At 40.2% G+C, this 13,372-nt stretch overlaps 1 protein-coding gene across 1 annotated transcript in view; it reads right to left on the reverse strand.

The window, feature by feature from the left end:
* LOC132988752 (trichohyalin-like) overlaps window positions 1–12,977 on the reverse strand; it is a 48,254-nt gene extending 35,277 nt beyond the window's left edge. The window contains exon 1 of the mRNA XM_061056323.1: window positions 12,107–12,977. Within this exon, the coding sequence (XP_060912306.1) occupies window positions 12,107–12,977 (871 nt within the window). The remainder of the gene's footprint in view (window positions 1–12,106) is intronic.
* Window positions 12,978–13,372: the final 395 nt, after the last annotated feature.

A 13,372-nucleotide genomic window follows, 5' to 3' on the forward strand; every position in this document is an offset into this window, starting at 1 on the left:
TCCATTTGTTCTCTTTCTGACTTTACCTGAAGGGTCATGTCTTTAATCTGAGTTTTCTGTCTGTTTATCTCGCCAAACAGACTATCTGCATGTTCTTGCTTCTTGTGTATCTCAGCCATAGCCATTTCCAAAGTGTCTCTTTCCTCTTTTATTTTGTGTTTCTCTTCTTCCAAAATGTCATTTTGTTTCTGGATGTCACATTTAGTAAGCTCCAAGTCCTGTCTGTCTTTTATCAACATCTTTTTGGCTTCATCCAGATCCTCTCTCTCTTTCTCCAGCTCTGCCTTTAGTTTGTGAAGATCATGCCTTTCCACCTCAAACCTTTGATGCCATTGGTTTTCTTTGACTTGTTCCTGGAGATTCATGTCTGACACAAGCGTTAACAAGGCTTGCTTTTCTCTCTCCAACAGCTCAGTGTAACCAGTCATGTTTTCTTTCTGTTTGGTGAGTCCTTCAAGCTTCCCTTCCAGTTCAGTGTAAAGCTTTTGAAGATCTTCATTTTTGTGCTGCAAACTGGCCATTTGGTTATTCAGGTCTACACACATCTTTTCATTCAGCTGTTGAAGTTTGACTCTCAGCATTTCTATTGGTTTCATTTGATTCATCAGTTCATCATCTTTCTGTTTCAGCACAGCCCTTTGTCCATCTAGTTCCTGTTTTTCATTGGAAAGCATTTCTCGTAGCCTCTCCAGATTAGTCTTCATCCGACTGAGTTGTTCTCTCTCTTCCCTGATGGTGGTCATATCAGTTTCAAACTCTTCTTTCTTCTTGTTGAGACCGTCCTTCAAACTTTCCAGTTCTTCTCTTTCTGACAGTACACTGTTCTTGTGCATTTCCAATTTCTCTTGTAGCCCTTCAAGCTCAACTTCCTTACGCTCTTGTTCTTTTTGTTTCAAGGTGATCGAGTTCATGATGTTTTCCATTTGTTCTCTTTCTGACTTTACCTGAAGGGTCATGTCTTTAATCTGAGTTTTCTGTCTGTTTATCTCGCCAAACAGACTATCTGCATGTTCTTGCTTCTTGTGTATCTCAGCCATAGCCATTTCCAAAGTGTCTCTTTCCTCTTTTATTTTGTGTTTCTCTTCTTCCAAAATGTCATTTTGTTTCTGGATGTCACATTTAGTAAGCTCCAAGTCCTGTCTGTCTTTTATCAACATCTTTTTGGCTTCATCCAGATCCTCTCTCTCTTTCTCCAGCTCTGCCTTTAGTTTGTGAAGATCATGCCTTTCCACCTCAAACCTTTGATGCCATTGGTTTTCTTTGACTTGTTCCTGGAGATTCATGTCTGACACAAGCGTTAACAAGGCTTGCTTTTCTCTCTCCAACAGCTCAGTGTAACCAGTCATGTTTTCTTTCTGTTTGGTGAGTCCTTCAAGCTTCCCTTCCAGTTCAGTATAAAGCTTTTGAAGATCTTCATTTTTGTGCTGCAAACTGGCCATTTGGTTATTCAGGTCTACACACATCTTTTCATTCAGCTGTTGAAGTTTGACTCTCAGCATTTCTATTGGTTTCATTTGATTCATCAGTTCATCATCTTTCTGTTTCAGCACAGCCCTTTGTCCATCTAGTTCCTGTTTTTCATTGGAAAGCATTTCTCGTAGCCTCTCCAGATTAGTCTTCATCCGACTGAGTTGTTCTCTCTCTTCCCTGATGGTGGTCATATCAGTTTCAAACTCTTCTTTCTTCTTGTTGAGACCGTCCTTCAAACTTTCCAGTTCTTCTCTTTCTGACAGTACACTGTTCTTGTGCATTTCCAGTTTCTCTTGTAGCCCTTCAAGCTCAACTTCCTTACGCTCTTGTTCTTTTTGTTTCAAGGTGATCGAGTTCATGATGTTTTCCATTTGTTCTCTTTCTGACTTTACCTGAAGGGTCATGTCTTTAATCTGAGTTTTCTGTCTGTTTATCTCACCAAACAGACTATCTGCATGTTCTTGCTTCTTGTGTATCTCAGCCATAGCCATTTCCAAAGTGTCTCTTTCCTCTTTTATTTTGTGTTTCTCTTCTTCCAAAATGTCATTTTGTTTCTGGATGTCACATTTAGTAAGCTCCAAGTCCTGTCTGTCTTTTATCAACATCTTTTTGGCTTCATCCAGATCCTCTCTCTCTTTCTCCAGCTCTGCCTTTAGTTTGTGAAGATCATGCCTTTCCACCTCAAACCTTTGATGCCATTGGTTTTCTTTGACTTGTTCCTGGAGATTCATGTCTGACACAAGCGTTAACAAGGCTTGCTTTTCTCTCTCCAACAGCTCAGTGTAACCAGTCATGTTTTCTTTCTGTTTGGTGAGTCCTTCAAGCTTCCCTTCCAGTTCAGTGTAAAGCTTTTGAAGATCTTCATTTTTGTGCTGCAAACTGGCCATTTGGTTATTCAGGTCTACACACATCTTTTCATTCAGCTGTTGAAGTTTGACTCTCAGCATTTCTATTGGTTTCATTTGATTCATCAGTTCATCATCTTTCTGTTTCAGCACAGCCCTTTGTCCATCTAGTTCCTGTTTTTCATTGGAAAGCATTTCTCGTAGCCTCTCCAGATTAGTCTTCATCCGACTGAGTTGTTCTCTCTCTTCCCTGATGGTGGTCATATCAGTTTCAAACTCTTCTTTCTTCTTGTTGAGACCGTCCTTCAAACTTTCCAGTTCTTCTCTTTCTGACAGTACACTGTTCTTGTGCATTTCCAGTTTCTCTTGTAGCCCTTCAAGCTCAACTTCCTTACGCTCTTGTTCTTTTTGTTTCAAGGTGATCGAGTTCATGATGTTTTCCATTTGTTCTCTTTCTGACTTTACCTGAAGGGTCATGTCTTTAATCTGAGTTTTCTGTCTGTTTATCTCACCAAACAGACTATCTGCATGTTCTTGCTTCTTGTGTATCTCAGCCATAGCCATTTCCAAAGTGTCTCTTTCCTCTTTTATTTTGTGTTTCTCTTCTTCCAAAATGTCATTTTGTTTCTGGATGTCACATTTAGTAAGCTCCAAGTCCTGTCTGTCTTTTATCAACATCTTTTTGGCTTCATCCAGATCCTCTCTCTCTTTCTCCAGCTCTGCCTTTAGTTTGTGAAGATCATGCCTTTCCACCTCAAACCTTTGATGCCATTGGTTTTCTTTGACTTGTTCCTGGAGATTCATGTCTGACACAAGCGTTAACAAGGCTTGCTTTTCTCTCTCCAACAGCTCAGTGTAACCAGTCATGTTTTCTTTCTGTTTGGTGAGTCCTTCAAGCTTCCCTTCCAGTTCAGTGTAAAGCTTTTGAAGATCTTCATTTTTGTGCTGCAAACTGGCCATTTGGTTATTCAGGTCTACACACATCTTTTCATTCAGCTGTTGAAGTTTGACTCTCAGCATTTCTATTGGTTTCATTTGATTCATCAGTTCATCATCTTTCTGTTTCAGCACAGCCCTTTGTCCATCTAGTTCCTGTTTTTCATTGGAAAGCATTTCTCGTAGCCTCTCCAGATTAGTCTTCATCCGACTGAGTTGTTCTCTCTCTTCCCTGATGGTGGTCATATCAGTTTCAAACTCTTCTTTCTTCTTGTTGAGACCGTCCTTCAAACTTTCCAGTTCTTCTCTTTCTGACAGTACACTGTTCTTGTGCATTTCCAGTTTCTCTTGTAGCCCTTCAAGCTCAACTTCCTTACGCTCTTGTTCTTTTTGTTTCAAGGTGATCGAGTTCATGATGTTTTCCATTTGTTCTCTTTCTGACTTTACCTGAAGGGTCATGTCTTTAATCTGAGTTTTCTGTCTGTTTATCTCGCCAAACAGACTATCTGCATGTTCTTGCTTCTTGTGTATCTCAGCCATAGCCATTTCCAAAGTGTCTCTTTCCTCTTTTATTTTGTGTTTCTCTTCTTCCAAAATGTCATTTTGTTTCTGGATGTCACATTTAGTAAGCTCCAAGTCCTGTCTGTCTTTTATCAACATCTTTTTGGCTTCATCCAGATCCTCTCTCTCTTTCTCCAGCTCTGCCTTTAGTTTGTGAAGATCATGCCTTTCCACCTCAAACCTTTGATGCCATTGGTTTTCTTTGACTTGTTCCTGGAGATTCATGTCTGACACAAGCGTTAACAAGGCTTGCTTTTCTCTCTCCAACAGCTCAGTGTAACCAGTCATGTTTTCTTTCTGTTTGGTGAGTCCTTCAAGCTTCCCTTCCAGTTCAGTGTAAAGCTTTTGAAGATCTTCATTTTTGTGCTGCAAACTGGCCATTTGGTTATTCAGGTCTACACACATCTTTTCATACAGCTGTTGAAGTTTGACTCTCAGCATTTCTATTGGTTTCATTTGATTCATCAGTTCATCATCTTTCTGTTTCAGCACAGCCCTTTGTCCATCTAGTTCCTGTTTTTCATTGGAAAGCATTTCTCGTAGCCTCTCCAGATTAGTCTTCATCCGACTGAGTTGTTCTCTCTCTTCCCTGATGGTGGTCATATCAGTTTCAAACTCTTCTTTCTTCTTGTTGAGACCGTCCTTCAAACTTTCCAGTTCTTCTCTTTCTGACAGTACACTGTTCTTGTGCATTTCCAGTTTCTCTTGTAGCCCTTCAAGCTCAACTTCCTTACGCTCTTGTTCTTTTTGTTTCAAGGTGATCGAGTTCATGATGTTTTCCATTTGTTCTCTTTCTGACTTTACCTGAAGGGTCATGTCTTTAATCTGAGTTTTCTGTCTGTTTATCTCGCCAAACAGACTATCTGCATGTTCTTGCTTCTTGTGTATCTCAGCCATAGCCATTTCCAAAGTGTCTCTTTCCTCTTTTATTTTGTGTTTCTCTTCTTCCAAAATGTCATTTTGTTTCTGGATGTCACATTTAGTAAGCTCCAAGTCCTGTCTGTCTTTTATCAACATCTTTTTGGCTTCATCCAGATCCTCTCTCTCTTTCTCCAGCTCTGCCTTTAGTTTGTGAAGATCATGCCTTTCCACCTCAAACCTTTGATGCCATTGGTTTTCTTTGACTTGTTCCTGGAGATTCATGTCTGACACAAGCGTTAACAAGGCTTGCTTTTCTCTCTCCAACAGCTCAGTGTAACCAGTCATGTTTTCTTTCTGTTTGGTGAGTCCTTCAAGCTTCCCTTCCAGTTCAGTGTAAAGCTTTTGAAGATCTTCATTTTTGTGCTGCAAACTGGCCATTTGGTTATTCAGGTCTACACACATCTTTTCATTCAGCTGTTGAAGTTTGACTCTCAGCATTTCTATTGGTTTCATTTGATTCATCAGTTCATCATCTTTCTGTTTCAGCACAGCCCTTTGTCCATCTAGTTCCTGTTTTTCATTGGAAAGCATTTCTCGTAGCCTCTCCAGATTAGTCTTCATCCGACTGAGTTGTTCTCTCTCTTCCCTGATGGTGGTCATATCAGTTTCAAACTCTTCTTTCTTCTTGTTGAGACCGTCCTTCAAACTTTCCAGTTCTTCTCTTTCTGACAGTACACTGTTCTTGTGCATTTCCAGTTTCTCTTGTAGCCCTTCAAGCTCAACTTCCTTACGCTCTTGTTCTTTTTGTTTCAAGGTGATCGAGTTCATGATGTTTTCCATTTGTTCTCTTTCTGACTTTACCTGAAGGGTCATGTCTTTAATCTGAGTTTTCTGTCTGTTTATCTCGCCAAACAGACTATCTGCATGTTCTTGCTTCTTGTGTATCTCAGCCATAGCCATTTCCAAAGTGTCTCTTTCCTCTTTTATTTTGTGTTTCTCTTCTTCCAAAATGTCATTTTGTTTCTGGATGTCACATTTAGTAAGCTCCAAGTCCTGTCTGTCTTTTATCAACATCTTTTTGGCTTCATCCAGATCCTCTCTCTCTTTCTCCAGCTCTGCCTTTAGTTTGTGAAGATCATGCCTTTCCACCTCAAACCTTTGATGCCATTGGTTTTCTTTGACTTGTTCCTGGAGATTCATGTCTGACACAAGCGTTAACAAGGCTTGCTTTTCTCTCTCCAACAGCTCAGTGTAACCAGTCATGTTTTCTTTCTGTTTGGTGAGTCCTTCAAGCTTCCCTTCCAGTTCAGTGTAAAGCTTTTGAAGATCTTCATTTTTGTGCTGCAAACTGGCCATTTGGTTATTCAGGTCTACACACATCTTTTCATTCAGCTGTTGAAGTTTGACTCTCAGCATTTCTATTGGTTTCATTTGATTCATCAGTTCATCATCTTTCTGTTTCAGCACAGCCCTTTGTCCATCTAGTTCCTGTTTTTCATTGGAAAGCATTTCTCGTAGCCTCTCCAGATTAGTCTTCATCCGACTGAGTTGTTCTCTCTCTTCCCTGATGGTGGTCATATCAGTTTCAAACTCTTCTTTCTTCTTGTTGAGACCGTCCTTCAAACTTTCCAGTTCTTCTCTTTCTGACAGTACACTGTTCTTGTGCATTTCCAGTTTCTCTTGTAGCCCTTCAAGCTCAACTTCCTTACGCTCTTGTTCTTTTTGTTTCAAGGTGATCGAGTTCATGATGTTTTCCATTTGTTCTCTTTCTGACTTTACCTGAAGGGTCATGTCTTTAATCTGAGTTTTCTGTCTGTTTATCTCGCCAAACAGACTATCTGCATGTTCTTGCTTCTTGTGTATCTCAGCCATAGCCATTTCCAAAGTGTCTCTTTCCTCTTTTATTTTGTGTTTCTCTTCTTCCAAAATGTCATTTTGTTGCTGGATTTCACATTTAGTAAGCTCCAAGTCCTGTCTGTCTTTTATCAACATCTTTTTGGCTTCATCCAGATCCTCTCTCTCTTTCTCCAGCTCTGCCTTTAGTTTGTGAAGATCATGCCTTTCCACCTCAAACCTTTGATGCCATTGGTTTTCTTTGACTTGTTCCTGGAGATTCATGTCTGACACAAGCGTTAACAAGGCTTGCTTTTCTCTCTCCAACAGCTCAGTGTAACCAGTCATGTTTTCTTTCTGTTTGGTGAGTCCTTCAAGCTTCCCTTCCAGTTCAGTGTAAAGCTTTTGAAGATCTTCATTTTTGTGCTGCAAACTGGCCATTTGGTTATTCAGGTCTACACACATCTTTTCATTCAGCTGTTGAAGTTTGACTCTCAGCATTTCTATTGGTTTCATTTGATTCATCAGTTCATCATCTTTCTGTTTCAGCACAGCCCTTTGTCCATCTAGTTCCTGTTTTTCATTGGAAAGCATTTCTCGTAGCCTCTCCAGATTAGTCTTCATCCGACTGAGTTGTTCTCTCTCTTCCCTGATGGTGGTCATATCAGTTTCAAACTCTTCTTTCTTCTTGTTGAGACCGTCCTTCAAACTTTCCAGTTCTTCTCTTTCTGACAGTACACTGTTCTTGTGCATTTCCAGTTTCTCTTGTAGCCCTTCAAGCTCAACTTCCTTACGCTCTTGTTCTTTTTGTTTCAAGGTGATCGAGTTCATGATGTTTTCCATTTGTTCTCTTTCTGACTTTACCTGAAGGGTCATGTCTTTAATCTGAGTTTTCTGTCTGTTTATCTCGCCAAACAGACTATCTGCATGTTCTTGCTTCTTGTGTATCTCAGCCATAGCCATTTCCAAAGTGTCTCTTTCCTCTTTTATTTTGTGTTTCTCTTCTTCCAAAATGTCATTTTGTTTCTGGATGTCACATTTAGTAAGCTCCAAGTCCTGTCTGTCTTTTATCAACATCTTTTTGGCTTCATCCAGATCCTCTCTCTCTTTCTCCAGCTCTGCCTTTAGTTTGTGAAGATCATGCCTTTCCACCTCAAACCTTTGATGCCATTGGTTTTCTTTGACTTGTTCCTGGAGATTCATGTCTGACACAAGCGTTAACAAGGCTTGCTTTTCTCTCTCCAACAGCTCAGTGTAACCAGTCATGTTTTCTTTCTGTTTGGTGAGTCCTTCAAGCTTCCCTTCCAGTTCAGTGTAAAGCTTTTGAAGATCTTCATTTTTGTGCTGCAAACTGGCCATTTGGTTATTCAGGTCTACACACATCTTTTCATTCAGCTGTTGAAGTTTGACTCTCAGCATTTCTATTGGTTTCATTTGATTCATCAGTTCATCATCTTTCTGTTTCAGCACAGCCCTTTGTCCATCTAGTTCCTGTTTTTCATTGGAAAGCATTTCTCGTAGCCTCTCCAGATTAGTCTTCATCCGACTGAGTTGTTCTCTCTCTTCCCTGATGGTGGTCATATCAGTTTCAAACTCTTCTTTCTTCTTGTTGAGACCGTCCTTCAAACTTTCCAGTTCTTCTCTTTCTGACAGTACACTGTTCTTGTGCATTTCCAGTTTCTCTTGTAGCCCTTCAAGCTCAACTTCCTTACGCTCTTGTTCTTTTTGTTTCAAGGTGATCGAGTTCATGATGTTTTCCATTTGTTCTCTTTCTGACTTTACCTGAAGGGTCATGTCTTTAATCTGAGTTTTCTGTCTGTTTATCTCGCCAAACAGACTATCTGCATGTTCTTGCTTCTTGTGTATCTCAGCCATAGCCATTTCCAAAGTGTCTCTTTCCTCTTTTATTTTGTGTTTCTCTTCTTCCAAAATGTCATTTTGTTGCTGGATTTCACATTTAGTAAGCTCCAAGTCCTGTCTGTCTTTTATCAACATCTTTTTGGCTTCATCCAGATCCTCTCTCTCTTTCTCCAGCTCTGCCTTTAGTTTGTGAAGATCATGCCTTTCCACCTCAAACCTTTGATGCCATTGGTTTTCTTTGACTTGTTCCTGGAGATTCATGTCTGACACAAGCGTTAACAAGGCTTGCTTTTCTCTCTCCAACAGCTCAGTGTAACCAGTCATGTTTTCTTTCTGTTTGGTGAGTCCTTCAAGCTTCCCTTCCAGTTCAGTGTAAAGCTTTTGAAGATCTTCATTTTTGTGCTGCAAACTGGCCATTTGGTTATTCAGGTCTACACACATCTTTTCATTCAGCTGTTGAAGTTTGACTCTCAGCATTTCTATTGGTTTCATTTGATTCATCAGTTCATCATCTTTCTGTTTCAGCACAGCCCTTTGTCCATCTAGTTCCTGTTTTTCATTGGAAAGCATTTCTCGTAGCCTCTCCAGATTAGTCTTCATCCGACTGAGTTGTTCTCTCTCTTCCCTGATGGTGGTCATATCAGTTTCAAACTCTTCTTTCTTCTTGTTGAGACCGTCCTTCAAACTTTCCAGTTCTTCTCTTTCTGACAGTACACTGTTCTTGTGCATTTCCAGTTTCTCTTGTAGCCCTTCAAGCTCAACTTCCTTACGCTCTTGTTCTTTTTGTTTCAAGGTGATCGAGTTCATGATGTTTTCCATTTGTTCTCTTTCTGACTTTACCTGAAGGGTCATGTCTTTAATCTGAGTTTTCTGTCTGTTTATCTCGCCAAACAGACTATCTGCATGTTCTTGCTTCTTGTGTATCTCAGCCATAGCCATTTCCAAAGTGTCTCTTTCCTCTTTTATTTTGTGTTTCTCTTCTTCCAAAATGTCATTTTGTTTCTGGATGTCACATTTAGTAAGCTCCAAGTCCTGTCTGTCTTTTATCAACATCTTTTTGGCTTCATCCAGATCCTCTCTCTCTTTCTCCAGCTCTGCCTTTAGTTTGTGAAGATCATGCCTTTCCACCTCAAACCTTTGATGCCATTGGTTTTCTTTGACTTGTTCCTGGAGATTCATGTCTGACACAAGCGTTAACAAGGCTTGCTTTTCTCTCTCCAACAGCTCAGTGTAACCAGTCATGTTTTCTTTCTGTTTGGTGAGTCCTTCAAGCTTCCCTTCCAGTTCAGTGTAAAGCTTTTGAAGATCTTCATTTTTGTGCTGCAAACTGGCCATTTGGTTATTCAGGTCTACACACATCTTTTCATTCAGCTGTTGAAGTTTGACTCTCAGCATTTCTATTGGTTTCATTTGATTCATCAGTTCATCATCTTTCTGTTTCAGCACAGCCCTTTGTCCATCTAGTTCCTGTTTTTCATTGGAAAGCATTTCTCGTAGCCTCTCCAGATTAGTCTTCATCCGACTGAGTTGTTCTCTCTCTTCCCTGATGGTGGTCATATCAGTTTCAAACTCTTCTTTCTTCTTGTTGAGACCGTCCTTCAAACTTTCCAGTTCTTCTCTTTCTGACAGTACACTGTTCTTGTGCATTTCCAGTTTCTCTTGTAGCCCTTCAAGCTCAACTTCCTTACGCTCTTGTTCTTTTTGTTTCAAGGTGATCGAGTTCATGATGTTTTCCATTTGTTCTCTTTCTGACTTTACCTGAAGGGTCATGTCTTTAATCTGAGTTTTCTGTCTGTTTATCTCGCCAAACAGACTATCTGCATGTTCTTGCTTCTTGTGTATCTCAGCCATAGCCATTTCCAAAGTGTCTCTTTCCTCTTTTATTTTGTGTTTCTCTTCTTCCAAAATGTCATTTTGTTGCTGGATTTCACATTTAGTAAGCTCCAAGTCCTGTCTGTCTTTTATCAACATCTTTTTGGCTTCATCCAGATCCTCTCTCTCTTTCTCCAGCTCTGCCTTTAGTTTGTGAAGATCATGCCTTTCCACCTCAAACCTTTGATGCCATTGGTTTTCTTTGACTTGTTCCTGGAGATTCATGTCTGACACAAGCGTTAACAAGGCTTGCTTTTCTCTCTCCAACAGCTCAGTGTAACCAGTCATGTTTTCTTTCTGTTTGGTGAGTCCTTCAAGCTTCCCTTCCAGTTCAGTGTAAAGCTTTTGAAGATCTTCATTTTTGTGCTGCAAACTGGCCATTTGGTTATTCAGGTCTACACACATCTTTTCATTCAGCTGTTGAAGTTTGACTCTCAGCATTTCTATTGGTTTCATTTGATTCATCAGTTCATCATCTTTCTGTTTCAGCACAGCCCTTTGTCCATCTAGTTCCTGTTTTTCATTGGAAAGCATTTCTCGTAGCCTCTCCAGATTAGTCTTCATCCGACTGAGTTGTTCTCTCTCTTCCCTGATGGTGGTCATATCAGTTTCAAACTCTTCTTTCTTCTTGTTGAGACCGTCCTTCAAACTTTCCAGTTCTTCTCTTTCTGACAGTACACTGTTCTTGTGCATTTCCAGTTTCTCTTGTAGCCCTTCAAGCTCAACTTCCTTACGCTCTTGTTCTTTTTGTTTCAAGGTGATCGAGTTCATGATGTTTTCCATTTGTTCTCTTTCTGACTTTACCTGAAGGGTCATGTCTTTAATCTGAGTTTTCTGTCTGTTTATCTCGCCAAACAGACTATCTGCATGTTCTTGCTTCTTGTGTATCTCAGCCATAGCCATTTCCAAAGTGTCTCTTTCCTCTTTTATTTTGTGTTTCTCTTCTTCCAAAATGTAATTTTGTTGCTGGATTTCACATTTAGTAAGCTCCAAGTCCTGTCTGTCTTTTATCAACATCTTTTTGGCTTCATCCAGATCCTCTCTCTCTTTCTCCAGCTCTGCCTTTAGTTTGTGAAGATCATGCCTTTCCACCTCAAACCTTTGATGCCATTGGTTTTCTTTGACTTGTTCCTGGAGATTCATGTCTGACACAAGCGTTAACAAGGCTTGCTTTTCTCTCTCCAACAGCTCAGTGTAACCAGTCATGTTTTCTTTCTGTTTGGTGAGTCCTTCAAGCTTCCCTTCCAGTTCAGTGTAAAGCTTTTGAAGATCTTCATTTTTGTGCTGCAAACTGGCCATTTGGTTATTCAGGTCTACACACATCTTTTCATTCAGCTGTTGAAGTTTGACTCTCAGCATTTCTATTGGTTTCATTTGATTCATCAGTTCATCATCTTTCTGTTTCAGCACAGCCCTTTGTCCATCTAGTTCCTGTTTTTCATTGGAAAGCATTTCTCGTAGCCTCTCCAGATTAGTCTTCATCCGACTGAGTTGTTCTCTCTCTTCCCTGATGGTGGTCATATCAGTTTCAAACTCTTCTTTCTTCTTGTTGAGACCGTCCTTCAAACTTTCCAGTTCTTCTCTTTCTGACAGTACACTGTTCTTGTGCATTTCCAGTTTCTCTTGTAGCCCTTCAAGCTCAACTTCCTTACGCTCTTGTTCTTTTTGTTTCAAGGTGATCGAGTTCATGATGTTTTCCATTTGTTCTCTTTCTGACTTTACCTGAAGGGTCATGTCTTTAATCTGAGTTTTCTGTCTGTTTATCTCGCCAAACAGACTATCTGCATGTTCTTGCTTCTTGTGTATCTCAGCCATAGCCATTTCCAAAGTGTCTCTTTCCTCTTTTATTTTGTGTTTCTCTTCTTCCAAAATGTCATTTTGTTTCTGGATGTCACATTTAGTAAGCTCCAAGTCCTGTCTGTCTTTTATCAACATCTTTTTGGCTTCATCCAGATCCTCTCTCTCTTTCTCCAGCTCTGCCTTTAGTTTGTGAAGATCATGCCTTTCCACCTCAAACCTTTGATGCCATTGGTTTTCTTTGACTTGTTCCTGGAGATTCATGTCTGACACAAGCGTTAACAAGGCTTGCTTTTCTCTCTCCAACAGCTCAGTGTAACCAGTCATGTTTTCTTTCTGTTTGGTGAGTCCTTCAAGCTTCCCTTCCAGTTCAGTGTAAAGCGTCTGCAGATCTTCATTTTTGTGCTGCAAACTGGCCATTTGGTTATTCAGGTCTACACACATCTTTTCATTCAGCTGTTGAAGTTTGACTCTCAGCATTTCTATTGGTTTCATTTGATTCATCAGTTCATCATCTTTCTGTTTCAGCACAGCCCTTTGTCCATCTAGTTCCTGTTTTTCATTGGAAAGCATTTCTCGTAGCCTCTCCAGATTAGTCTTCATCCGACTGAGTTGTTCTCTCTCTTCCCTGATGGTGGTCATATCAGTTTCAAACTCTTCTTTCTTCTTGTTGAGACCGTCCTTCAAACTTTCCAGTTCTTCTCTTTCTGACAGTACACTGTTCTTGTGCATTTCCAGTTTCTCTTGTAGCCCTTCAAGCTCAACTTCCTTACGCTCTTGTTCTTTTTGTTTCAAGGTGATCGAGTTCATGATGTTTTCCATTTGTTCTCTTTCTGACTTTACCTGAAGGGTCATGTCTTTAATCTGAGTTTTCTGTCTGTTTATCTCACCAAACAGACTATCTGCATGTTCTTGCTTCTTGTGTATCTCAGCCATAGCCATTTCCAAAGTGTCTCTTTCCTCTTTTATTTTGTGTTTCTCTTCTTCCAAAATGTCATTTTGTTTCTGGATGTCACATTTAGTAAGCTCCAAGTCCTGTCTGTCTTTTATCAACATCTTTTTGGCTTCATCCAGATCCTCTCTCTCTTTCTCCAGCTCTGCCTTTAGTTTGTGAAGATCATGCCTTTCCACCTCAAACCTTTGATGCCATTGGTTTTCTTTGACTTGTTCCTGGAGATTCATGTCTGACACAAGCGTTAACAAGGCTTGCTTTTCTCTCTCCAACAGCTCAGTGTAACCAGTCATGTTTTCTTTCTGTTTGGTGAGTCCTTCAAGCTTCCCTTCCAGTTCAGTGTAAAGCGTCTGCAGATCTTCATTTTTGTGCTGCAAACTGGCCA

Source organism: Labrus mixtus, chromosome 14 (assembly GCF_963584025.1).
Source record: "Labrus mixtus chromosome 14, fLabMix1.1, whole genome shotgun sequence".
NCBI classification, from domain to species: Eukaryota; Metazoa; Chordata; class Actinopteri; order Labriformes; family Labridae; genus Labrus; species Labrus mixtus.